The sequence below is a fragment of the Lutra lutra genome, chromosome 11 (assembly GCF_902655055.1).
Source record: "Lutra lutra chromosome 11, mLutLut1.2, whole genome shotgun sequence".
In the NCBI taxonomy this organism is placed as follows: Eukaryota; Metazoa; Chordata; class Mammalia; order Carnivora; family Mustelidae; genus Lutra; species Lutra lutra.
Window position 1 is genome coordinate 108,434,089 of NC_062288.1, and position 25,505 is coordinate 108,459,593.

The 25,505-nt window shown below is 53.6% G+C and overlaps 1 protein-coding gene across 1 annotated transcript in view; it reads left to right on the forward strand.

Moving 5' to 3' along the window:
• Positions 1-25,505, forward strand: part of DYNC2I1 (dynein 2 intermediate chain 1) — a 61,921-nt gene that overhangs the window by 27,172 nt on the left and 9,244 nt on the right. Inside the window, exons 8-22 of the mRNA XM_047694232.1 lie at positions 1,910-1,987; positions 2,759-2,975; positions 4,047-4,149; positions 6,208-6,337; positions 8,043-8,154; positions 8,890-8,978; positions 10,210-10,453; positions 12,641-12,813; positions 13,698-13,860; positions 17,473-17,586; positions 17,681-17,742; positions 18,216-18,267; positions 21,174-21,234; positions 24,200-24,299; positions 24,476-24,607. Of these exons, the coding sequence (XP_047550188.1) occupies positions 1,910-1,987; positions 2,759-2,975; positions 4,047-4,149; positions 6,208-6,337; positions 8,043-8,154; positions 8,890-8,978; positions 10,210-10,453; positions 12,641-12,813; positions 13,698-13,860; positions 17,473-17,586; positions 17,681-17,742; positions 18,216-18,267; positions 21,174-21,234; positions 24,200-24,299; positions 24,476-24,607 (1,830 nt within the window). The remainder of the gene's footprint in view (positions 1-1,909; positions 1,988-2,758; positions 2,976-4,046; positions 4,150-6,207; positions 6,338-8,042; positions 8,155-8,889; positions 8,979-10,209; positions 10,454-12,640; positions 12,814-13,697; positions 13,861-17,472; positions 17,587-17,680; positions 17,743-18,215; positions 18,268-21,173; positions 21,235-24,199; positions 24,300-24,475; positions 24,608-25,505) is intronic.

The window sequence follows — 25,505 nt, forward strand, 5'->3', positions numbered from 1 at the left end:
CTGAGCCGAAGGCAGCCGTTAACGGACTACAGCACCCAGGTGTCCTGGCGCCATCTTTTTATAAGGGGAGGTTAGGGGAGGTCAGGGATAACTGAGTAGTTCTTTCCAAGACTGGTCCGTATGGCGCCAGGGTGCTCTTCTCAGTGCCCCCAGGGCAGGGTGCTTGAGCAGCTGCTGGTGGAACCTGGTTGTCAGCTATGTTCGAGCTCTGCAGAGAGGTGGCGTGTTGGCCCTGCGGTCCCCTGGCAGAGCACCTGGCACGCCCTGGGGTGCTGTGTTTGCCGAGTGGCGGGATTGCCTTGGAAGTGGTGCAGAGTCCCTGTGAGTGTGTGTCACGGAGTCCCTGTGGGTGTGTGTCAGGGCTCCGGTGCCTGGGAATAGCGTTCAGCAGTGCAAGGCTACAAGTTTTGCTTGAAGCTCCTGCACAGCATGTGTGTGTTTCTCTCATCGATTATCGATTAGCAGGAGCCATGTCCACTGCTGCAATACAGGGGTGTGCGTCGTTCACGCTAATGTCCAGTGACCCTGTGTGATGGTGTGCCAAAAGGACCACTTTTCGGGGACAGTTTTTCCTATGAAGTCTCTGCATAAGATAACTCTCCACAACCCCAGGCGATGAAGTGCCCTTAATAACCCTCTCAGTCGTGTGGGCAACGAGAATGTGTGTCTTTGAAGTCAGACACGGAGCAGCTGGATGTCTGTGGCATCGAGCGTCGGTTTGGGCCCTACTTGACCGCACAGCACTGGCCTGGGCTCTAGCGGTGATGGATGCGCTCCCCGCTGGCAGACCGTGTCCCTGGGTGCTGCCCGAGCTCTGCCCCTGCACGTCCCTGTCTTCTGTCCACACTCACCACGGTCTGGCTACACTTCCCATCCTCCCCGTAGGCTCCCTCTCCCTCCTCTGTGTCTGTTTTGGGTGAGGTGCTGACATCCATCCAGTTTTCACCACTGAAAATTGGGGGTCATTTCTTTCTTACCTCTGAAGCCAGGCTCTGTCACCCTCACCCTTTGCACCCCGAGCCCGTGCTGCCCGTGTCCAGAAGTGCCCCTTTACTGCTGTGCTTGTTTCCTCCTCCAGGACAGGAACCAGAGCCCTTCTGGTGAACGTCTGGCGTGTGGGCCCATCCAGCTGGGCTGAGGAGTACCCGGTGTGAAAGCGGGTGTGGTGCCATCACGTGTCTTTCCTGAGAAGGAGGGGGACCTGGCAGGGATGGGGGTGCTGGGCTGAGGATGATGGCGGGGGAGGGTCGGGGCCTGAGGGACTCCTGTGACGTGGAAGAGCAGATGTGGATAAGAAGAGAAACAGCTTTGGGAGGGAAGATACGAGTTTTCCAAACATCTGTTTCATTTCTGCTGCCGTCTTATCCTGGAAACTTAGAATGTGTTTCTACTTGGTTTTCTGGGTACCTGGACCAAGATGGCTTTAGGGTGATGTGTGCAGTCTCCCTACACATCCAGAGCCCGACAGAGTACCCCTCCCACTGTGGGACTTAGTGATTCCCCTGTTTATTCTCTGGCCTGGAGTGAGGAAGCGACCGGCAAGGTGCTCTCCAATTCGGAGCCCGGAGTGAGGGAGCCCCGGGCCAGGTGTGCTCTGATTCGGAGGGTTGAGGATTTGGGCAGCTTGTCTGCTGCTCCGCAAGGAGGGGGCCACACTAAGTACCTCGTGCTACTGGTCTCATCAGAGTTTAGCGGTTTCTCATAAAGGATAAGTTCTTTAACGTTTTTCTCTTTATGGTCACATTTACTATTAGCAAGGGGTTTCTTAGAGAATTTGTTGTTGGGTGATGTTAGTTTTGTAAATACATTTTAAAATTAGCAACATCATATCTTAGAAAACATTTTCCCAATGTATTTGCAACATTCAAATTTGTGATTGAATTTTTTGTGTGTTTGTTTTTACCTCTAGGAAGTGGAAAAGGAAGACTTTGATTCAGAAAGTGCTGGAGGAGATGAATATACAGCTTGTTTTGAGGATGATTTTGAAGTTTGTATAAAGTTAAAATTTTTTGCAGCTTAAAAATAATGTGTTCTAAAATCTGCTTGCTTTTTTTTTTTAAGATTTTTATTTATTTGAGAGAGAGACAGTGGGGGAGAGCATGAGAGGGGAGAAGGTCAGAGGGAGAAGCAGACTCCCCGTGGAGCTGGGAGCCCGATGAGGGACTTGATCCCGGTACTCCGGGATCATGACCTGAGCCAAAGCTTAACCAACTGAGCCGCCTAGGTGCCCTAAAATCTGCTTTATTAACTTAATAGCCTTATTTCTCTCTTTTCGTTACCCTTAATACTCTATATCTGTGTGATTTAGGCTTGTTACCAATAAAAGTGCCATACTTCTATCAATGCTTACCAATCCGATGTAATTAAATGATTTTACAATTGCACATATCAAGTGCACTGCACCCAGACGTGAGTGTGCGTATTGGAACAAACATCTGTGTGTGTGGAGGACACACACCCACACACACACACACACACACACACAGTCGCGTTCTCAGCACAGGAGCGTTATCGCGTCAGCGTTACTGACAGGTGTCAGTGTGTGTGAATCTGTACAGTGTGGCTCATTTTCAGAGAAAAATGCAGCACTTTATGCAGATTTATAACTCAGTGGCACTGACGTCTGTTAACTGTAAAAATTTTCCTTAGCTGTAATGAGCATTTTGTCTATTTTAATTCTAGATGGTGCGTTTTTCCATGTGTGTTCTTTAAAGTCAGGTTGTCTTCCAAGTTCCAAAGCTGGGATTATTGTTCGTAGGACTATGAAGATGACTTTGAGGTTTGTGATGGAGATGATGACAGCTCTGACGAGCTGGGAGCAAGAGAGAAGATCGAAGAGCTTCCTCTGGCCAGAAAAAAGGAGATACAAGAAGTTCAGAAAGCCATTAATGCAGAAAATGAAAGGGTCAGCGAATTGTCCTGCAGACTGGCTCAGAAGCAGGGTCCGCTGGAGGGTGAGAGGGACTTGAAGACAGGTACACACGTCCGTCTCTCAGGACAGCGGGTACCCATGCGCGCACGGTCCTTGGGGGCAGAATCATTCTAATTAGGTGGCAGACGTGTGAGTGTCCTGTGCTCCCGCAAGGGTGCCATGTGGGGCACTCAGAAGATACTGGTCCTGTGCGTCAGGGACTGTCTGAGGGGGAGAGCTGCGCGTGGCCTCCCTGGGGTGGCCTGCAGCCTGTGAGCGGCTGTGAGCACAGGTTGTTCTGCGGGCGCTCACGCAGGAGCCACCAGTCCTGGGTGTGGCCCTGTTCACCTTTCCCGTGGTGTTAGTCGGCCCGTCTGTAGCACGTCCTCTGTTTTCGGATGCCACCTCCTTTGAGTTTCACACAGGAAAGTGACCAGGTCGGAGAGAGGCTCAGAGCCAATGAGAGCCTATGTGGGTGGTGGCCGCAGGGCTGAGGCCCGGTTTGAGGAGATAAGGTCAGGAACGTGGGTGACCAGACATGTCTCACGAGCACCCCCGAGGGAGCCCTTCTTTCCAGGGGGTTTCCTCCACGAAGTTAGAAATGGCACTGTGCTACGATAAAGAGGAGAAGTAAATATTTTCAAGTTGCTTAAAGGGAAAGCTATGACATTCTGATAAAAAACTAGCATTGAACATAGCACCAAAGATCAAATACGACAATGTTAAAAATATTGCTGGGTGATATACTACTTTAAATTATCTAGTAAAACAATTAGCAATTAATAAACTAATTATGATTAATAATTAATACGATACAACAATCCAAAGGAACATAGGCAGAATGATTATTATCCTCATTTTTTAAAAGTTTTATGTATTGAAGTAATTTTTACAGTCCATGTGGGCTCAAACTCATGAGCGGGGGCTCCAGAGTCTCCTGTTCTGAGCAAGCCGGCCAAGCGCCCCTAGTCCCCTCGTGTTCTGTGCCGGCTGCAGAGGAGGCAGAGCCGAGCTGGCTAGTGCTGACACGTCGAAGGTTCTCTGAGCTTTAGCGAAACCAGCGTCTCGGGAGCCAGGGAGCGGTCCTGCACGAGAGATGCTTCAGTCTCACGCACGGCGTTCGTTCTTTGTGCAGGTGCGAACAGTTCCCCTGCCAGAACCCCCGTCTGTGGAATTTTCGTTGATTTTGCCTCAGCCTCACACCGTGAGAAGAGTCGGACTCGGGCCCTTAAGCAAAAGTAGGTGTGTTGGGACTTTGTGAAGGGATTTTAATATACTTCAACGTGCTTTAAAAAAATGGAGCTTTTCTTTTCATTTTCACTGCGGATGTTAGGTACATTTTTAAATTTGTGCTGCGCTTCTCCGTGTTCTGCTGTTGTGTTAATAGTGTCCGTGTGCGGCCTGCTCTCCCTCCGCTCAGTGTCCAGCGTCTAGATCCTGGAGTCACCCTGGGAGTTAGGGCCTGTCTTGGCTGAGGGGATCACAGCCACGCGCTCCCTGACCTGCCTGAGCCAGGCCCTCCTGTGTGTGGGCGCCGGACTTCCCCTCAGGGTGCAGCTGGCACCACCCAGTGCCCGCACGCCAGCGGCCTCAGTGTTCCCGGGTCCCCGTCTCAGACGGGGAGGCTGAGGAGTTTGTCAGGGTCCGGAGTACTAACGCTTGGTAACACGTGGCGCGAGCTCCCCTCTTTGTCCCAAGCACTGTGCTCCTGTGTACCAACCACGTCACTCGGTCCCCGCAGCTCCATTTTACAGATGAGGAGAGTGAGGCTAAGGGTCAACGTCTGAATGGTGGAGCTGCGCTTTGAACCCAGGGCTCCCAGATGTCGCAGTCCAAGCTTACAATTTAAAAATTTATAAAATTAGAAATTTATGAAAGTCAAGGTGTATAGTCTCAAGTAAAGGGTTTATCATATTAAACTCAAGTATGATTTAGGAGTAAACATAAAAATTAAATGTTTTTTTAGGAAACCATGTTTAAAAGCCATCATTCCATCTAGCTCGGTACGTGACTTTAGTGGGTGCTTAGGAAACTCTGCTTAATAAACTAATAAATCATGATTAATAAGAATAAGTTTTCATATCATTTTTGTTATCCTTATATTTTGGGCCTGCAAAATAGTAAAATCAGTTTTTGCCACTATGGCTAGGTTTTGTTTTTGCTTTAAACTCATTCAAGTCTTGGAAACTACATGTGGTTTAGTGTAATTTTTAGAAACTCGGAGATAATCAGAACCACGCAGTGTACTGTGTGGGCATAGGTAAATGTAAGCTGGAATTATGTTCTACAAAGCAAGAAGATGATAGTTGCAAGTTCTGTGTACTGGTTGTGACAGGCAGTGGGGGGCCCTTGGTGGGCACAGGTCATTCCACGGTTTCAGGTCCTGGGATGTTACCGTATTATGGTACATAAGTGTACGTGTATTACTTGAATTACTTCGGGTCAGAAATGATGTTGAATATGGAGGACTATGGAGGTACTAATTCGGGAAGGTGTGACAGTGGCCAAAGCGTAAGGTTATGGAAAGGTGGCCGTTAGTGGGGAAGTCCGAGAATGGGCATGTAAGGAGGGAGGGAGCAGATCTCATTTGCAAGCTGCCCGGTGGTGGAGACCATTCCCCACACGCAGTCTGAGCACCAGCGTGTGGAAATTGTAGTAAATGGGAGAAAGCAAACGCTCTGGCCAGGCAGAGCTTGTATCCAGTGCGGGTGATGAACTGTGAATTCAGGGCTTGGTCCTGGGCAGGCCACAGGAGGGGGCCCGGAAGGAAAGAGAGACCAGCTCAGGGGAGTGGAGAAGGGCAGTGTGTGAGGCCAGGGGAAACCACAAACAAGAAGCACCCTGGCGGCCTCATCGGGCAGGAGGGACAATGGGCTGTGTCACGTGCTGCTTGGCCACCTCCTATCTGGGCATCTCGGAAGGGTGGCCTAAAGGACGGCGTGTACCTGACCACAGCCCGGGTGACCTCACAGGACGTAACCCTTCTGATCAGGGCATCAGTTCATGAAGTGAAGTCGTTGCTTTCCATGGAAGTTCTAGGCAAGCACATATTCCAGCTTTATTTTGTGTTCACGTCTGGCGCACGGAATTAGAACCAAAAATTTGGTTCATTCTCTGTTTGCATTGCTGGTGCATGACTTGTTATTAACAACCGTTGAGTACCTCAGACTCACACACACAGGAAAATTCGGTCCTTGGCAATTACCTGATCTGATCATAAGCTTCCTTATACTCCCCCCGTAATTCCCTTTGTGTATCATTAATTTGACTTTCTCTTGCTTCCATTTGTTTTCAAGGATGCGCAGTACAAGGTTGCTTCGGCTCCTTGACTTGGATTTTTCGTTCACTTTCTCTCTCTTGGATCTGCCTCCAGTGAATGAATATGACATGTATATCAGAAACTTCGGGAAAAAAAATACCAAGCAGGTGAGCAAAGATGTGTTAACTAAGTGGCAGGATGCAAGTGCAGTACCATAAAGGACTCTTGTACTGTGCCGAATCCCGTTCCGGAACATGAGGGCTTGGGAATGGTGAGGGAAGGGTACAGTCCTGAGGAGAGGGAGCGCCTCCATCGTGTGGTGCTCATGAACCTGGGGAGATTGGGCAAACGCTCCCCCGGGCTCCATGGGCTCCCGGGCGGGGACGGATGGCCCGTGTGGAATGGGGTACGCTCCCAGACTTGCAGATGTTTTGTTAAAAGTCAAGCAGAGTGTTGTGTTTGGATCCCTTGCCCGTGCCCTGCCTTCTCCCCCAGGTCTCAGAGTGCCCCACCTGCCATCCCTGCCTGCCTCTCTCTGTTACCTTGCTTTCCTTCTCTCCTCCACCTGTCGAGTCCCCAGTGTGCACGTCCGTTCTTCAGGTGAAGCCCTCCCTTGTGGCTTACGCTGAATTATTTTTCTTCTTCCAGACTTGCCATATCCGCACCACACGCTCTGTACTCTGGGCGTTAGTTCTGTGACTGTCCAGCTTCCCAGCAAGGGTGTAAAGTCGGGCATCGTCTCTTATATTCTTTTTCTGTCCCTGATGCTGTCAGCGGTCGGCAAGCACTTGGGTTCGCTCCATCTGTACGGCTCTTTCCACAGGGAGAAGGTCACAGGGCGATCCTCGGCGAGCTGCCACCTTAGTCTCGGCTTCGAGGGTGACTCCCTTTGTCCTTGAGCAGATGACCTGCTCACCTCAAAGCTGTTGGTGACACATTTATCTTTACTGAAGCATGTGCCTTTGCAAAATAAAACAAGTTGTGTTTGGTTTTGCAAAGCCAGAAAGTGTTCTGAGAAGACAGGAAGTTGGTGAGCGGGGCAGCAGTATTGTCAAGCCAAAGCTAAATTGTTTTGTCAGGAATGAGGGAGTGTCTGTGTTGTGTGAACGGAGGTTTTGGGCTCCCCAGAGAACGCTTCCTTGGGGCTGTGTTTGAACAGACGGCCAGAAGGAGAGCAGCGAGCTGTGTGTAAAGCGGACGTGCTCTCTGAAAGTGTGGGGGGGCAGGTGGTTTTGGGGTTGGATGCTCTTGGGTCTCTGGGCTGGCAGGAGCTATGTCTCACGGAGGTGCTTCCGTCCTATGGGAACCTCCTCCCGCAGGTTGGGTGGGGAGTTTTTGCCCCCGCGAGGTTGTGCTGCAACCTCCTGGGGGCCTTGCTCCTCAGGTCGGGTCGGGTCGTACCCTTGATGCAGGTGCGCCCTGTGGAGCCCGGGGCTTGCCCTGCGGCAGAGGTGGAGGCGGGCGCTCTGGGTCCTCAGCCCCAAGGTCTTGGAAGCCTCGAGGTCGGCGTGCTGAGCCTCAGGCTTTTGATGTGTAGCTGCTTCCATCCCTGTCCTCCCCTGAGCTGCTGACTCTGTCGTTCCCGTTCTGGGACTGGGGACTCCGGCTCGGGGAGCTCCTTCCGCTTCTGTCCAATTTTGACTTAACAGTTGAATGTGATTATTTGAAAACACCTTCAAAAATTAGGCCTGTATGTATCAACATGGAAGACCCAGTGGCCTCTGCAGGATTGTGATCTCCACCAACACCTTTGATAAAAACAGGAAGAGTCATTATTAACTTTAAAACTTCTGTTTTTTCCTTTTATGGGGGTGGGAAGGTGCTCTGAAGGTGACACCGAGCGCTAGTTCCAGCGTCTCTCTTGTTTTCAAGGTCTACGTCCAGTACAACGAGGATGCTGTGGACAGAGACGTCCAGACTGAGGAGATAGAGACCCGAGGGGTGTGGACCCAGCACCCTGCCGAGGGCGCCACAGTGTCAGGCGGTGAGAGGCCTTTGCTCTTGAGTGCCGCCTACGGTGTCGCGATGTCGTTTCCGGTGTGGGGTTTGTGACCTTTCCTGTCCTTTCTTGTGCTGTTTTCCAGGTGTGGTTGTTAGTGTGTGACTAGGGAGACACTCTGTTCTTCCCAAGAGCAGACTAGCTTTTGGGACTCAGCGACATGAGCACTGAGTTAGGGGCCCAGTGGGCCTTGACCAGGGTTGGTTCTTAAGCAGAGGGAGTCCACATTCACACAGGTACTTTCCGATGGGCCTGTTCTCACTAACAGAGAACTTCCTCGAGGCGGTTGTTTCCAGACACCCTGCGTCGATGGGAACGGAAGGCCCAGGGAGTGCCTGGGGCCGTGCTCGGTGCCGGTCGCCTAGTTCCTAGTGGATTGTTAGTCACGAGACTTAGCCTGGGTGGTGGGGGCCCTATTGCTCCCTTTCCTCAGGGAAGCCCCCACTAGGAAAAGAAGATACCCAACCCTGACACAAAGTGAATAAATTGATACCTTTAACTATTTCCCTAAAGCATGTAAGTAGGGTTCTGTGTACAGACTTTCTGTAAAACAAGGTGCAGCTGTTTTTGAAAAAATCGTGGTGGATCTAGAGAACAATGTAAAATTCTCTGACTTTTCCTTCCAGGGAAAAGTTTGTAACAACTCTTTGAACCCTAAGGTGTGTAAAACGTGAAGTTTAGGGTCAACTTCACTGGTTCAGTGCAGCCTGCTCTCCTTAGGGAGTGGGAGCGGAGAGCTCTGTGACGTGGCCACCGCACTGAAGGTCGACACACCCCGGCTGTCCAGCTTCCTCCGGGCGGCCTGCCAGGTACGCGCTCGTCCGGCCCCGTGGGACATGTGTCACCACAAGGCGGGTGTGTATGGGGATTGCGTACTGTCATACCGATTGCTTACCTTTAACATAAATAGAGACGGAAAGCCAGACTTGCTAAGTTGTGAAAGTAGCCGTTCACTTAGGTATTCAAAATTAGTAAATTCATGACTTTTAACTGATTGTGAAATTTACAAAATACCTCCAAAGATGATGGGAACGGCCTGTTGAACCCCATGTACACTGCTGGTTGTCAGCTCTCGGCCGATGGTCTCATCCATGCCCCTTGTTCCCCCACTCCCACCCCCAGCTATTTCTGAACAGACACTCAGCCCCTCTGTGTTTCCGCGTGAGTCTCTCTGAAGGCTCAACGGTAGCGATACTCTTTAAATCGATCAAGAGCCAAGTCGCTCACATGCCCTCCGTTGCCTCCTGTGTCTTTGTGGGAGTGGCACGCGGGTTGAGCACGGACCCTGACGGGGGGCTTGGAGCCAGTCTGTTTCTCCGTCGTGTTCTGGACACAGGGTGGTCCCTTCCTCCCCATGCTGAGTTAGGGAGAGGGTCGTGCATCCTGAGATAGATGACACTTTCACGTAATTTTAAATTTAATCGGCCTCTCTTTTAGGGTCCATTAATGGGGATCTACGAAGAGAGAGCCCTTGGGTACAGGGTGAGGAGGAGGAGGTTGGGGTGGAGTAGGAGTGAACGAGGCCAGAGCGGGCCAGGTTGGGTCTGGGCTGACCTTGACCTGCCAGCTCTCCTTTATCTTCTGCAGCCCAGCCTCCCGTTTCTCCTGGTTCTGCCATGTGTACCCCTGACCCTAAACATGACCCCGTTAGAACCATGCCAGTGACGTACGGCTCATTCTCGCCTCGCCGTGGCCCCATGAGAAAGACCGTGGTAGTGTGTCCATGCCACGTTTGTGCCCCCTCTTTAGTTGAGAAGACCGGGGTGGTCCACTGTTTTCCTTCTCCTGTTATTTTTAGCAAAAGCATTTAAATAAGGACTCTCCTGTGGAGTTTATGTTAATGTCACTTTACCTTTTAGTTTCTGTTATTGTGCAGAAAGAACAACGTAATTTTGTTCTGTTCATTTCTATGATGTCTGGAATTTAAGCAGTTGTTTTTGGAAATGCGATAGATGCACAGGTAATGACTTGTGCGTTCTGTTTTGTTCTTACAAAAGTGCGTATGTTTGCTCACGAAGGACCGCTCACTGTCTTTGCAAGGTGATTGCGGTTCTGCTTGAAGAGGACCGTGTGGGACCCGAGCCCGGCTGGAGCCCTGGGACGCAGGACGGCACCCTGCCCGTCAGTGACAGGTCCTCACAGCTGAACGCCAGCCTGCCGTTCCTTCAGAGTAAGGGCTGCTCTGCGGGTGTGTTGGTGCGGACAGAGCACTCTTTACTGTTGCCTCCCGTGTCCCTGTCGCGGGGCTTCCCGACCCGGCCTCCGTGGCCCTCTGAAGGGCAAGGTCGGTTTCCTTGTAAAAAGGAAGCCGTGTTAGAGTCAAGTGAACACGTGTCCAACGCGACAGACGGGCACGCTGTGATCTCAGGGAGTGGAAGCTGAGGGTCTGTGGGTTTGGGTTAGATCCCGTTTCTTCCAGTCCCTTATGTGGTTTCCCTGGGCCCCTTACAGGGCAGCCCTGGGAGCCGCGTGACAGGGTGTCCCTGACTGTGGTGTACGCGGCTGCTCTGTGCTTCCCATGGGCCCCCGTCCCCAGATCTCGGCGGTCTCCGAGCGGTCCCTGAGCGCCGCAGGCCCAGCGGCCGTGTGCGCGTGTGACCGTTGAGACTGCCCGAAGCCCAGTGCGTTCACGTGCTCAAGCTGCCGTTTCCGGAGCTGGTCACCTCCGCCTCGTCCCGGCTTCCGAGGTCGTGGCCGCAGCCTGGTCCTGGTCCGTGCTCGAAGGAGGGCACGGGAGCGTGTGAGTCTCTTTAGTAACTCGTGTCTCGTGCTGCACACGGAAGGCACAGATGGCCTCTCGGGAGAGAGCGGATGTCTTCAGGGCTTTACCTGGAGCCGAGAGCCGGCAGGGAGAGCGCGGTCGGGCAGTATTGGGGTTGTGCCGGGAAAGGCACAGTGCGATGCCGGCAAGACCAGCTTCTGCCGCTACCACGACCCACCGGGTGCCCAGTGGCCTGCTCGCCCGGCGTCCCAGGCCCATGGGGAGCAGGTGTTGGTGCCACTCGCTCGAGGCGTTTCTTCTGGCGTCCCTGCTGTCTAGAGACTTAGACTTTCATGTGTTCCTGTGCATTAACCGGGTACAAAAACGGCGTTATTAGTTTAAAAAAGCTCACGTTCTGTGAGAATTTTTCATTTTTAAAAAGGTAAGCGTTACCCTGTCAGAAAAATAGTTGACCATTGTCTCTGTAGTGCTCAGAACACACGTCACACTCCTACACCCACCGCACCCCAAGGCATGGGAGTTGAAGATGTGCTTTCGTCCGGGTCAGGACGAGTGACAGTGGTTCACGAAAGCCGAGGGAGCTTGGGCTAGACACACGCATCTAGGATCCTTTGTGAGGGACACGGGATGCACGTATGTTCTCGTAGGACGGGGCCCTGGGTGTGGTGGGCACGGCTTCCCCCAGTGAACGGTGTGCAGGTTTCTCTTGTTAGTTTTGTGTTTTGTAACATGAACGTATTTTTTGAGAAAGAGAGAGAGAGAAAGAACGTGCGGGGTGGCTGGGGAGGGCAGAGGAAGAGAGAGAACCTGAAGCAGGCTCCACGCCTGGTGCAGAGCCCAGCGTGGGGCACCAGCTCAAGGCCCCGAGATCACCACCTGAGCCAAAACCAAGTCGGCTGCTCAGCCGAGAGAGCCACCCCGGTGCCCCTTCAGTGACATGAATTTTGAGGTAACGGAAGGAAAAAGATTAGATGGTAGGTTATCTGACAGAGAAGTGGGTCTCACCTGTGAGCCTTGGACTTGGTCTCAGTACACCCCAGCCCGTGCCTCTCACGGATCTGTGCGGCGCCGTCCTCGCTGTTGAGACCACGGCCCACCAAATGATGCGGCCGACGCTGGCTGCTGTCTCTTCGGGTCAGGGGGCCGGAACCCTGGCCTCCAGGTGACTGGAGGGGTGAATGTGCCATATGCCAGAGGGGTGAGTTCCGAGGACAGGAAGTGACAGGGCCGGCGCTCTAGGGTCCTGAGGGACAAGGCCTCACTGAGTGAAAACCACAGGCTTTGAGGGGCTCAGCCAGGCACGAACGGGTCCTCTGTACAGCCTGACTCCAGATCGTGTCCAGGCAACTTGGTTCCCTGGAAGAGCTGGTGGACGAGGGGCCTACGCCAAGCATCAGGAAACCACGAGGCCACCTGGGCCTTTCTCAGGGAGAGCAGTGGCCACTTGCCAAAACCCAGACCTCAGGCCCAGGCAGCTATGGAAGGACTTTGTTCATTCTGGGGAACTTTATTTGAATATTCCTTTAAAAAAATCTATTTCTTCTTCTTCGAGAGAGAACTCCCCACTGGGCCGGGAGCCGGATGTGGGACTCGATCCCAGGACTCTGGGATCACGTCTCGAACTGAAGGCAGACACTCCACTGCCTGAGCCACGCAGGCGCCCTTATCTGGATGTTCTTGTGTGTTCATTTAACGTGGATTCTGGCAAACACCAACATGCCGACACTCTTCTCTCATTTTTACCCCCAGATCGGACAGTGTTGTGCTTATGTGCCTGTCAGGGGCAGAGACAGACGGTGGTGTCTGTGCACGGGCTTCCTGGAGCCCCGTTCGCCCCCGCTCTGGACGGCAGATACGTACTGTGCGTGTGGGATATCTGGCAGCCTTCGGGGCCCCAGAAGGTGCTGATATGCGAGTCGAAGGTACGGCCCCGGGAGAGTCGTAGGTTTACGGACAGGAAGGCCTGGCCATGGGAGGGGCATGGTGTCCGGTGGAGGGCAGCACGGGCCCACGGGGACTCAGGGGTCATTTCTTTCTCTTCCTGGCAGTCCTCAGCTGTGTGCAGGTATGAGGGGACACAGGTACGTGTCTGCTTTGATGCTAGAAATTCTTAGTTCAAAGGTCATCTCAGACTGAAGAAATGTGGGGTCATCACAGCTTGTGATGACCAGCATATTAGTAGGTACCAGCGTAGCTACGGACTTCATGAAGATGTTGGTCACCCTCAGCATGGCTCTGGACCCCAGAAGTGTCCTTTCTGGCTCGTAGGATTTGAGTCATGGATATTTCAGGAGTTTCTTTGTGGGCTGAAGGGTGGCAGAGCCCTCTCTCGCGTGCCTCCCAGCCCCTCGTTAACAGATACAGTGGGAGAACTGTCCTTTCAGGTCTGCTTCCGTTTGTGTTGGGAAAATACGTACTTGTATTTTCCTGTTCATGTGCTCTTTGATCTCAAAGTCATCAATGTTCACCGAAGTTGTTGAGTAACTTTTACAGGTTTCGCGATACAGGATGTCAATACAATGACAAAGCGTGGCGTTGCCGTTCTTGGCCCGGTGACTTGGGTTGAACGGAGGGGTCGTGGTGCACACTCTGCGTGCCCAGGTGTGTGTGAGGCGCCATGTCTGTGACCGCCAGTCCTTGAGGGGAGCTTGTCCTCCCTGCTTTTCGCCTGGGGCCAGTGCGGACTTGTGCCTGCTTAGTTCTGGGTCCGCGGTTCCCGGGGACAGTGTGGGACGTGGGGAGGATTGGCGCTCCCCTGACCATGGCTTCATGTTTTTAGTCTCCAGCTTCCTGTGTGTCATTCCAGGTCACATGTTGCTGCTTTAGCCCTTTTAAAGCCTTTTTACTGTTTGCTGGGACCGTGCACGGCTCGGTGGTCGTGTGGGACCTACGAGAAGACTCCGGAATACATCGTTATGTGAAGCTGGGCGATTGCTTCTGGACATTCAGGACAGCAACATTTTCTACTGGTCAGTGACCCCCACCTGCCCATCTGGTATCCTCTGGAAAAGTCAGGACAGTGTTGAGGAACATCCTTCCTTCAGATTACCACAGAGGACAGGGTCTGACCTATGAGCAAAAGAAGCATTTGATGAACAGCAAAAACAAAAATCTACCCGCAGGGCTCAGCTCACGACCAACAATGATGAGAATGCTCTTTTTTGTTAAATTTCTGGATTCCAAATCCTCAGTGAAATAACTTCTAGTTTTAAGCTAGCACAAGGCATATTGGAACGTGTGTGTTCCGTGGCTTAGTTAACCCCACTGATGCTTGAAATAGACAGAAAATGCCTCCCCTCCCGGAGCTGAAAGGACCCTGCACACCTGAGGCTGCCAGGAGCTTCCCGCTGTGCCGCTGGAACCACAGTCACGGCACCAACGCACACAGCGCAGCAGCCACACCCACACAACCACAGCTGCAGCCACAGCCCCCACCTTGCTGGTGGGCCCTCGTGTCCCGGGGCATCCTCAGTGCTGTGTAGACACGGGTTGTCTGATGCCTGTCTTGGGCTCCTTCCCTCCTGCTCGGGGAGAGGAGGAGCTTGTCTCTGGTCACACTGATGTCGAGGCAGGGCCAGCGCTCAGACCCCATCGTCTTCACTCTGTCTGTCTTCTGTCCCTGCCCAGGATCTCCTGGTTTCCTGTGTCTCATTAGTGCCACCAGCCACTAATCCGTTTTCTGTCTACGGTTTGCTTTTCCCCTCGTGTCCAGTGAATGGGCTCCTCCAGCGCGTGGACCCTGGAGCCCGGCTTCTTTCCCTGAGCATTTTGCCTTTCCGGGTCTTTGTGCTGCTGCGTGCACCAGCAGCTCATGCCTGCCCCGTGTGCCCCGTGTCCCCGTGTCACTACCTGCCCGCCAGGCGGTGAGCATATGGTTAAGCGCGGCTGTGGGCGGCTGAGACGAGAGCCTGCTTCGGAGGGCCTGTCTCAGCCGCAGCAAACATGAGCTCCTGCTGCTCTGCCCCTCGGCAGTGCTTGGGGCCACTGGCCTTTTAGCCACTTCGATAGGTGTGTACTTGTGTCTCACTGTGGTTTTAGTCTGCATTTCCCGATCACATAGGATGTGCAGAACCTTTTCAGAAGCTTTTTAACAAAGATTTATTTATCTATTTGGGAGAGAGCGTGCATGAGGTGTGGGGAGAGGGGCACAAGGAGAGGGAGAGAGAACGTCAAGTAGACTCGGTGGTGAGTGCAGAGCCTGACGCTGGGCTCGACCTCACGGCTGGGATCACGACCCAAGCCGAAACCAAGAGTCCGTGGTCAGTGGACGGCTCCGCCCGCGCGTCCCATGGGCTTGCTTTAGCTGCTGTGTGTCTTCTTCCCAGAGGTGTCTGCTCAGGTCTTCAGCTCATTTCTACAAGTGATTTATTGCCTTCTTGTTGAGTTATAAGAGGTTTTTTTTTTTTTATTTTGGATAACAGTCCTTTATCAAATCTGTTTTTTGCCAGTATTTTCTCCCAGGCTGTGGCTCATCTTCTCGAGAATTTCTTAACCAGGTGGCCCTTTGAGCTTTCTGTCCCCAGTTTCCCTCCACGAGAGTCTGATACCTCACGTATGCTGCGTGTCTGTGTGCTGTATGTGCGACCCGTGTTATACCGTGAGCCTTAAAGCTGCTGGTTACTTTACCAGCAAAAGTGGGTTTATTTGGGCATGGAGGAGGGTTGCAAACCAGACCAGCGCGCTGTGGCAGATCTACAGGCAAGTGCGAGACACACAGGACAAGGGCGTTCTTTCTTGGAGAAGGATGAGGTCGGGAGGGTTATTAGGAAGGAAGGTCCCCTGGTGGGAAGCAGGGGTTCCGGGTGATGGGGTTTCTCACCAGCTGAGCTGCACGGGATGCAGTGGACATCTTTCCCGGGTGATTTTGTTCTTGTGGAGGGTTCTGATGTTGGCGTCTCTAACTGACGGTTCTTCTTGTGACCGGCACTGAGGGCTGGGCCTCCCAGCTAGCCTCCCAATTCCACTGGAGTGAGGTTTCCCTTTATTAATTTTCACAATGCATAAACAAGGTTTTTTCTCCCCTAGCAAACGACCTTTGCCTCCATGGAGGCAGTGTTGCTACTGTTGAGAATGTAAGAGTTTATAGGTAACTTATGGGTTTAATGCTATTACGGAAGATAGCTTTTTTTTTTTTTTTTAAGTGATTTTATTTATTTATTTGAGAGAGAAAGAGATCACAGAGGGAGAGGGAGAAGCAGGCTCCCCGCTGGGCAGGGAGCCTGGCGTGGGCGTGGATCCCAGGACCCTGAGATCGGAACCTGAGCGGAAGGCAGACACTTTACCACCTGAGTCACAGGCACCTCCCAAAAGATAGCGTTTAAATATGTGCATTTTCTGACTGCTCCAGAGGTACTAATTAACATTCGAATTCATGAGCATGTTCAAAGCACTAGAACAGTGTTTTTGAACCACACATACGGATAAGTGACTCCATTCTAACATCTCCTTCATTTTCTTTTGCCAAATGAATGTTGCCACTGGGACCAGTCAGGTGTCACTAAGCTCCCAGTGGTGAGAGAGCTGGGGAGCTTCCGACCCAGTCCCCTTGCACAGCCCCCAACCAGTGTCATCCCCCTACAGGCCCCCCCAGTGGATCCCCAGTGCCGTCCCCCTGCAGGCCACCCCCGGTGTGGCCCCCCATTGTGTGCCCCCCAGGTTGGCTCAGCCGTTCGCAGCCCCCCTGCAATGCACGCACCCGCTCTCCCCCATCCTTGCCCTCCCCCCACCCCTGTGGTGCTCAGCTCTCCTCCCAGTATGCCCTCCTCCCCCTGCCCCAGTATGTGGGCTGCCCGGAGTGCTCGCGCCTCGGGCCCCGTGAACTGGAGTCGTGTCTGCTCTTCACCGGTTTTCCCAGGGTTCGGCCCCTGCTCTCCCTGTCTGTCCTGGGTTTCTGATTTCAGATGTTGGCTTGTTTGGTTGCTTGCTTGAAGTCCATTTCCAAGTGCTTTTTGAATGATGTGAGGCGGTTCTGGGCTTCTGCTAAGTGCTCGTTTGGGGCAGGAGGACTGTCCTCTCAAATGCTTTGATTTGCATTTTGTATTTTCTTCTTACAGCAGTTTTGTATGGAGTTTGTTTTTCTTTTTTCCTGCTCTTGGACCTTTTGTAGACGGCTGTTGTAGGTCAAAGGAGCTTTATTCTATTAGTTTGTGAAATGTCGTTCTTTACAGGCAGGTGTCTGCTCCGTGCGCTGCGGGGCCCTGCCCTTCTGTCGCGCCTCACTTTCTGGCCTGTCTGTCCCTGTGAGCGGCCCCCCGGGCCTTGCCCTGGAAGCTGGGTTTGCTCTCTGAGGGCGCTTTTGCCTGGTTTCTGTGCCACCTTCAACTCCCTTGTGCGTGAAGAGTCCTCTCTCACCCCTGCCCGCGGTGCCTTGTACACTTGGGGAATGAGAACTCGTCTCTCTCCTTACAGGTGTTTTGAGGTCCATGGTCTCTGTGTCATGGTAATGCTGGAAGCTGTGATCACGCCTCATTTTATTGGAGGCCCATATTGGTTTTTGGTGTTTGGGGAGGCTGGAACCCACATGACATTGGTTGCGCTTCTGTGATTCCTTCACATGTGGTCCTGTGTGCTTTAAACCCCAGACGGCATCCTGACCTCCGTAAACCACTGCAGTCCTGTTCAAGCGGTGGAACCTGTCTCCACACCTGTCTACAGGAAACAGAGTTTTGTGCTTTCCCCCTTTTCTACTCAAGAAGGTATGTGGCTTTTTACCTCAGTCAGGTCCTTCTAACAAGTTATCCAACGTGGTTTCCTTGTTCACAAGCCTTTTCCTGTTTCTGTTGCCACTAGAGATGTCAGGTTTGTCATTCCACGTCGCTTCCCTGGATGAAAGTGGGGTTCTCAATGTGTGGGTAAGTAGGACGCGCCCAGGCGCTCACACACGGGGCAGCGCTGACTCGGAGCTTGGGCCCTCTGACGTGCCGGGTCCGCGGTAGTCCCGGCGCCGCTAAGGGTCAGACGAGGGCGTGCTTGGGTAAGACGGGAGCGGCAAGGGCGAGACTGGGCTGACCCGGAGGCTGCTGCAGGCCTTGCTGGGGGAGTGAGGGGTGGGGCTGGGGGTGCGGTCGGGGGTGCTCTTGAAGGTCGCACTGAGGCTCTGGCCACTGGCCAGTCGGAATGAAGGGGTTTGAGAAGAGGTCAAGGAGAGGGATTCCTAACACTTGAAATGCTGGCTTTGAAGTTAGCGATCGGTCTTTTTTCTGTAGCGGTTATGGGTTTAGTACCGAGCGTACAGTGCTGGCCTAATGAGAAGGCACTTTGCGTAGATCGTGTCCTGGTACGGCCCTGACACGCATTAACGCTCATTTCAATATTCTGTTTTTAGGTGGTGGTTGAATTACCGAAGGCAGACATTGCAGGCTCAGTAAGTGACTTAGGTAACTATTCAGTAAAAAAGATTAAATTTGGTCAGTGCCTTCTGGAGTGAATAGAGATTAAAGATACCGACAACCACTCTGAAGCAAGTGGCTGTGGCAGACGACACCGGCGATCTGGAGGCCGCGGTCCGACCGGTGCGGAGCCGTAACCAGCCACGGAGCAGGCGCCGCCAGCGAGTCGCTGATGACCTTCTGGCGGGTGGTGTCTCCACCTCGGGAAGGGTGGCCCGTCCCGCTTCTGTGCGTCATTCTCTGTGCTCCCCCCGCACACTCAGGAGTTTGTCTCCCCCGGTGGGGCCCCCTCACTGTCGCCGAGCCGCCCAGGGCTCCCCAGGCAGTAGCGACCGGCGAGAGGTCGCTGGGGCTCAAGCTCCGGCGCTGGGGAGGCGCCACGAAGGGGCTCGGCTGGCTCCCCGGGAGGGGTCGACGAGACGTTAAGCAGACGGGGGTGGGGGGGGCGCGAAGGGGCCTCCTCGACGGCGGGGCAGGGGTGTTCTGGGCACACACTGGGTGGTCCTGGTTCTTCGTGCTCCTTCCTAGGCAGCTTGTTCGGTTTGCGTGGTAAGTCCCCAGCCTGGGTGTGAGTTTAGTGTGATAACGAGGGGGAAGCTGGGAAGGGTCGGTGCTGAGCTCCGTCCTGGCTCAGGCTGGCTCAGGCCTGGTCCCCATGGCCCCGCCTCCCCGCCGCATGCTGCTGGGTCAGCCCTTGTCGGAGTGGGGGTGAACGGTCAGAAACTGGGTCCCGGGGGCTTGCTCAGAGCTTGTGGCTTCCGGAGTGCGGCCTGGTTTCTGGCAGCAAGTGGCACCTGCCAGCTTGGCCAGAGAACTGGGTGACCGTGGCGGCTGAGGGGCTCCTGGATGAGGGACCGGGGTCCCCTCCCTGCTCTGTGTCAGCTGTGAGTCAGTTCGGGCACTCAGCCGCCGCCGCTGCCACTGCGCCATCCAGTGCTCTGGCCCCCCGAGGCTTGGGAACAGGGTCGTGCATCTGTCCCTCGGGTCTGGCGCTCCCTGACTGTCCTAACGTCGTTCGGTCAGTGGCTCAGCTTCTGGGGATCGGCCCTGCCCCTGCCAGCGAGGAGCGCGCGCGCCCGCCGTGTGGAAGTGAGAGCGCGAGAGCTGGGGTGCTCGGTGCCCCACGTCCGAGGCGGCGTGCACTCGAACTGCAACGAAAACGAGGCTGAATCATTCAGGGATTTCACTCAGAGACATTTTTGAGGCAGAATAGCCGTTTTCTCACTGTTTTCCTGCAGCATCCTCTCTGCTTCCTGCCAAGTCGTCATGCTGAGTCTGTGTTGAGCCTCTGGGGGGCTCGGAGACTCCCGGACGTTGGAGCAGGACGATGTCTGCGAGGGGCTCACCCCCTCCTCCTTGCGTGGCTGATGGTGGGGACGGACTCAGAGTCGTGCCAGGGCTGACCTGCCCTCACCCTGGCTGGGGCCCCGGACCCACGGGGGTTGCAGCCTTCGAGCGCACCGTGAGGCTGCCTGTGTCGCTCACCTGAAGCGTGACCAGGGCATATTTTAGGAATTTTGGATGGGGGCGAGGGCTCAGTCTCCGTGCACAGCAGCTCACAGTCCGCCTGTGGAGGTGAAGTCCCGTTGCAGGTTGTCGCCCGGGGTCAGGGCCGGGCAGGGTGTGTCCCATCGTTAGAGGTCGTTATCTAGAAACTCCTTTGATCTATAGAACCTCGTACCCAAGCTCTGGCTGTTTCAACTTTGCTTCTGGGGAAAGACGGGATGACGTTCCTACCGGTAGTCGGTGCTGGAGGGGCTCTGGCCTCGAAGTGCCCCGGGAGGGCCCGAGGCGTGTGTGTCTGAGCGAGCACCCACGCAGGTCACCGCTGCAGCGGGCCACTCGCCGTGGGCAAAGGACTCTCTCAACAAGCTGTCCCTCTTTCCGCTGCCAGGGGAGCGCGGTAACGGCATGCTGGCTGTGCTCCCCGGGGCGTTGTCTTGGGGGAGGCCGGCACACCAGCCGTGGCCATCGTGGCTGTGACCGCTGTGTCAGGAGCGCTTATTAAAGGCTGAGCACCTGGGGCAGGAAGACTTCCCAGGGGAGGTCGTAACAGTTAGGCCGAGACCGCCGGCAGGAGGACAGTGCCTGGGGAGAATGGAGGGCAGTTTCACGTGTGTGACAGCAACAGCGAACATGGTCCCGTCAGTAACTGTGACAGAGCCCGTCACATAGTTACAGTCACCCTTCCTGTGGCAAGTCGACTTTGTCTACGTGGCTACGCTTGACACACTCCCAAGGCTCTAAGGCAGTACCTTGCCCAGAATTTGGGTTTCAGTATAGATACATGTTTAATTCCCTCCTTTGCAGTAATTACAAAAAAAGAGGGAGGATATTGGGGACAGACAGGAGGCAAAGCCAGTGAATGGCTGAGGGGTCAGGGTTGTGGCCATAAATGCTTTGGGAGTCCAGGGAGGGAACAGCTGTCGGTCCAGGGAAGGGGGTACGAGCGCTGAGGAGTGGGGGCGCCTGTGCGCTCTGCGGCCAGCGAGCGAGCGACCGCCGGGCGTGCCTCCGCGTTTGTGAGGAGGGAGGTCCTGCGGTTTCTGATGCGCGCGAGACCACCAGTGGGCATTTACGGCAAAGTATTCCTCTTGGAAACTTAAGGTTTCTTTTTTTTGTTTTTGTTTTGCTTAGTGTACCACCATTTTTTTATTTTATCAAATCTAAAAAAAACCCTAAAGGCTTCTTGACTGGTTCCACAGTCCTTTTCTCATAAGGCAGTTTGCGGGAACCTTGCCTGCATTGAGGAGGGAACACTATGGGCCCACGTTTTGGTGTCATTTCGTAACACAGTTCTTTGGGCAATGAAAAATGATTTCAGGCAACTGTAATTGGATTTTGGTTTAACTCGTATTAAGAGGTGCGTTTATTTACGATTGCCCTGTTTTCAGGTTTGATCCCTGGAGGGAGGGTAAAGCTGGTGCACAGTGCTGTGGTTCGGCTGAGCGACGGGTAAGTCGGTGCCCCTCTGAGTCAGAACCTTCCCTCCTTTCCCAGCGTCAGGGAGTCGTGCATACGGAACGTGCGTGGTCAGGTGTGCAGGGAAAATCCAACTTCTCATGCTGCGTTTTGCCGAGTTAGTTTAGTATTAATGAGTCAGTGTGATAAATGCAGTTACCAGGTGTACAGTGAACATCTCTTTCTTGATAATTTCTATCTTATACATCGGCACTACAAAAACTTGACTGTTTTGGGGCGCCTGGGTGGCTCAGTGGGTTAAAGCCTCTGCCTTCAGTTCAGGTCATGATCCCAGGGTCCTGGGATCGAACCCCGCGTCAGGCTTTCTGCTCAGCGGGAGCCTGCTTCCCTTCCTCTCTCTCCACCTACTTGTGATCTCTGTTAAATGGGTGAATAAAATCTTTAAAAAAATTTTTTGACTGTACTTCCACCAGTTTTAATATAACTGAAGTTAAGTGGGTTTCAGGTTCAGAAACTTCGATTTGAAAGTGTTACTTAGAAGCTTCAATTTCCGCTTTTACTCCTATGACTTAATGTGACATGAAGACTTTATTAAATACACAAGTATTGTCTGTGGGATTTATATACGCCATGTAAACTTGTTCCTGAAATATCTTTTCTGGGTCTTATTGTAGTGGAGGCTATCAGCATGCGATTTGCCCTTGAAAAGTTCCTTATAGTAGCATGATTCTCTTAGAGTGCCTCTGGGTGATAGTAATGAATTTGTACCTGTTTTGAGATTGTAAATCAGCTTTAGTTGGTTTAAATATAATTACTATAGGGACTCTCTTCTGTTTGAAAGTCAGCTGCTACATGGTAGCACCAGCCGCAGGTGACCCCTGGCCCTCCCTGGATTTCCCGTGGGTTGGGGGTGACAGCTGAGATGGGAGGTGGACGAGGGTTGTGCTCAGTCAGAGGGAGGGGCACGAGCCCCCGACCCACCTAGGATACTGCCCGCAGGTTTGCTGTTGAGAGAGGTGGGCGCGAGTCGCTGGCCAGGCGCAAGTGTTTGTTGTGCTGGAGGGTGCAGACGGCCCTCTTGCAGGAGGGACGGAGCCGGGACAGGATTTTAAGGCAGGGGTGGCAAGTCTCATTTGTGGTTTAGGAGGGTCGACTTGGCAACACTGTGAGACTGGACAGAGGAAGGGAGACAGGAGCTGTTGCAGGGTGGACAGAGGGCTGGGGTGTGAAGCGCGGTGGCCGTCTTGCTTATGGAGGGGTTGGCCTCAGGGGGTGGAGCTCGGGGAGCTGCCCTGCCCCGGGTGTCCGGCTCTGCAGCCAGCTGTCCCGCACATAAGGTGAGGACCGGGAGCCCGGTGGGAGGGGGCCGGGCCGTGCTGCGTGTGGCCATGACCGGGAGGCCGCCAGCTCCATGGCAGGGATCTCTGACTGGGGAGTCCTTAGCTAACCGGGGACATTTGTGGTCCCGAATGTGGGTATGAGGGAGAGAGGCCAGATTCCCAGCTTCTGGCAGAAGGAGCAGCCGTGGGCCCTTTCCTGTACTTGTGACATACACTGTATAACAGAAAAACTAACCATAAACTAAGCAGTTTTCCCAGCAAAGACGAGGACAGCGCCCACCGGGAGCGGAGCTTGCAGTTAGCACGCAGGCCTCCGTCGTGTGGAGGCTCGGCTGTCCGTGTGGCCGTGCAGGGCTCAGGCCATGCAACTGGCGCGGCATCAGGCTTGCGGGACGCTGAGGGCTCAAAGTGAGAGCGCCGTGCGGGGTTCCTGAGTTCACGGCCGCTTCAGTGAGGAAGAGACTCAGGAAGCCCCACCCCGACCCAGGAGAGACACGGGGGCAGGAGACTTGGAATCCCAGGGGACCCTCAAGCTGAGGAGGCGGCCCACCAGTGGGCCCCAGGACAGTTGCCCTCTAGGCGGCCCTCGAGGCTGGAGAAGGCCGGTCCTTCCGCGGTGAAGGCGTTTGAGGCTGGGGAGCCAAGTGGGCGACTCCGTCCAGTCAGCCCTGTGCTTCGTTCAGGGTAACCTGCGGACGGGGAGGGCTGAGCAGGCGATCACGAGTCGTGCAGCTCGTCCCTGAGGGTTCACACCGTAGTGCACAGATTTTATAGAGTGAGGGGTGTGCAGAGAGGCCTCGTGGTGCGGTCTGAGGGTTTGTGGGCCCCTCCCTGCAAGCTAACCCCTAGGTAGATCTCATGGTGCCGTCTGGGCCTCAGGAAGCGGAGACCCTACGTTGTCTTTTTTTTTTTTTCTCCAAAGATTTTATTTATTTGACAGAGATCACAAGCAGGCAGAGAGTCAGGCAGAGAGAGAAGGAAGCAGGCTCCCCGATGAGCAGAGAGCCTGATGCAGGGCTTGATCCCAGGACCCTGAGATCATGATCTGAGCCGAAGGCAGAGGCTTTAACCCACTGAGCCCCCCAGGCTCCCCCCTACATTGTCTTTAACAAATTGGTGGACGGCCAGAGCTAGTCTCCCCAATCCTGGCCCCAGTGGTCCTTTCTTAGGTGTGTATATTACTCCCTAAGGGGCCCAGAACACGTCGCCCCAAGAGAGGACACACACCAGATGGAGTCAGTATTGCCAGCACTCCAACAGAGGCAGGGGGGATGCTCCCATGAGATGCGCTCCCAGCACTCTTAGGGGAAGCAGTTCAGAAAGAAAAATGATAAAAACTCCAAGCCTGAAGCAGCATCTACCACGGCACAATGAATGGGTTCAGCACAACAAGGACTTGGGATAATGGGGCAGTCTAATCTTTCAGATTTACAGTCTGTGGATGGTTAGATAGATTAGACGTGGCCGAAGAAAGAGTTAGTGAACGGGAGACCAGAGCTGGAGGCCTGCTCAGAGCTTGGGGAACAGGAGAAGAAATGGGCAACGAGCAGCGAAGAGCTCTGTTGTCCAGGGACTCCGGCAAGGGGTGGGTGTGTGACGTCCTGTCAGCCCGATGGCATCAAACAGCTCATCCACTCATCTTGGCTGTTTCTTTCCAGCCTTTCCCATACGTGCTTTGAATTCTGGGGGGCCATGCAGACCCTGAATGTGAAGTTTCTGCCTTCAGACCCTAGCCGCTTCATTGTTGGCACAGACGTGGTAAGTAGGAGTTTAAATCTAATTCTTAATTCATTCTCCTTTCCTGGTTCCTTGGCAAATGTCTTCATTAAAGATTAACTTATTTTTGATGATGCTGTGTAGTTGTCTCAAGAATAACTGCTTCACCCAACCTGATGCCTGATCCTTTTTATCCCCATTGGTCTTCTTGTTACCAGGGTCTCATAAGTCATGGCACCAGACAAGATTTGAAAGTGTCTCCCAAATTGTACAAACCCCAGCAACCCGGTATGAGACCAGTCAAAGTGAATGTGATTGATCTTTCACCATTTGGAGAACCAGTATTCTTGGTAAGAAAGTTGGTTGTTAAAGCACCATTTCTGTTTGGGCAGCAAAACACCAGCAGTGTTCTCGGGGATTTCTTTAAAGTGGAGCACTTACCAGCCCACTTCGGTGCCAGCGGGCGGCCTGGAGGGAGGGTCCCGTGTGCAGCCAGTGCGGAGCATCCCACGCCACCGTGGAATGGATCTGAAAGTCTTTATCTTCACATACTTTGGGCTTATAGGAAAGTTACAGGAACCTGCCTGTCCTATCCCACTCTTCCTTCCATGGCTCCATCCTCTCTCTCCCAGTCTGTGTGTGGATGTCCGTGCTTCTGGGCAGGCGTGTGTCTGTATATTTAGGACATCAAGTGGACACATAGCCATTGACTGTCCTCATTGGGTCACACCCTCTGTGGGGCTGCCTTACTGCCTCTGCTGCTCAGCCTGTCCTGGGGGCATCCTTCAGGCTGTCTCTGGGGTTTTCTGGCCTCAATCCACGGGCCCTTCTTTGTTTTCCAGTACAGTAAACTCCAGCATCAGCCTTTTCTCCAAGGAGTCATGGCTGCAGTCAGAAGAAGAGTCCTGAGAAACTAAGATCTGGGCAGTGGGAAGTGCTTGCTGGGCAGTATCGATCCCCACTTTGAGCTCTGTCTGCTTATCTTAACCCTGTGCTGGCCCACATCCTTAATGCCAGGGCGACCCTGCTTCCCTGCACCCGCTGGTGGGAAGAGACCTGGCTTCTCTTACCCGTGAGGTTCACTTCTGTGCTCTACCCCAGAGTGCACAGAGCGTTTTGGTGCTAACTCAGGCCTCTGCTCTTTCAGAGGAACCATGTGAAGGATCCCATATATCGAGTTAGAAAGGAGTTAGGCTTCTCTAAGCTAAAAATTGGGGCTTTTACTAAAGCAGGCAAGGGTGCCTGGGT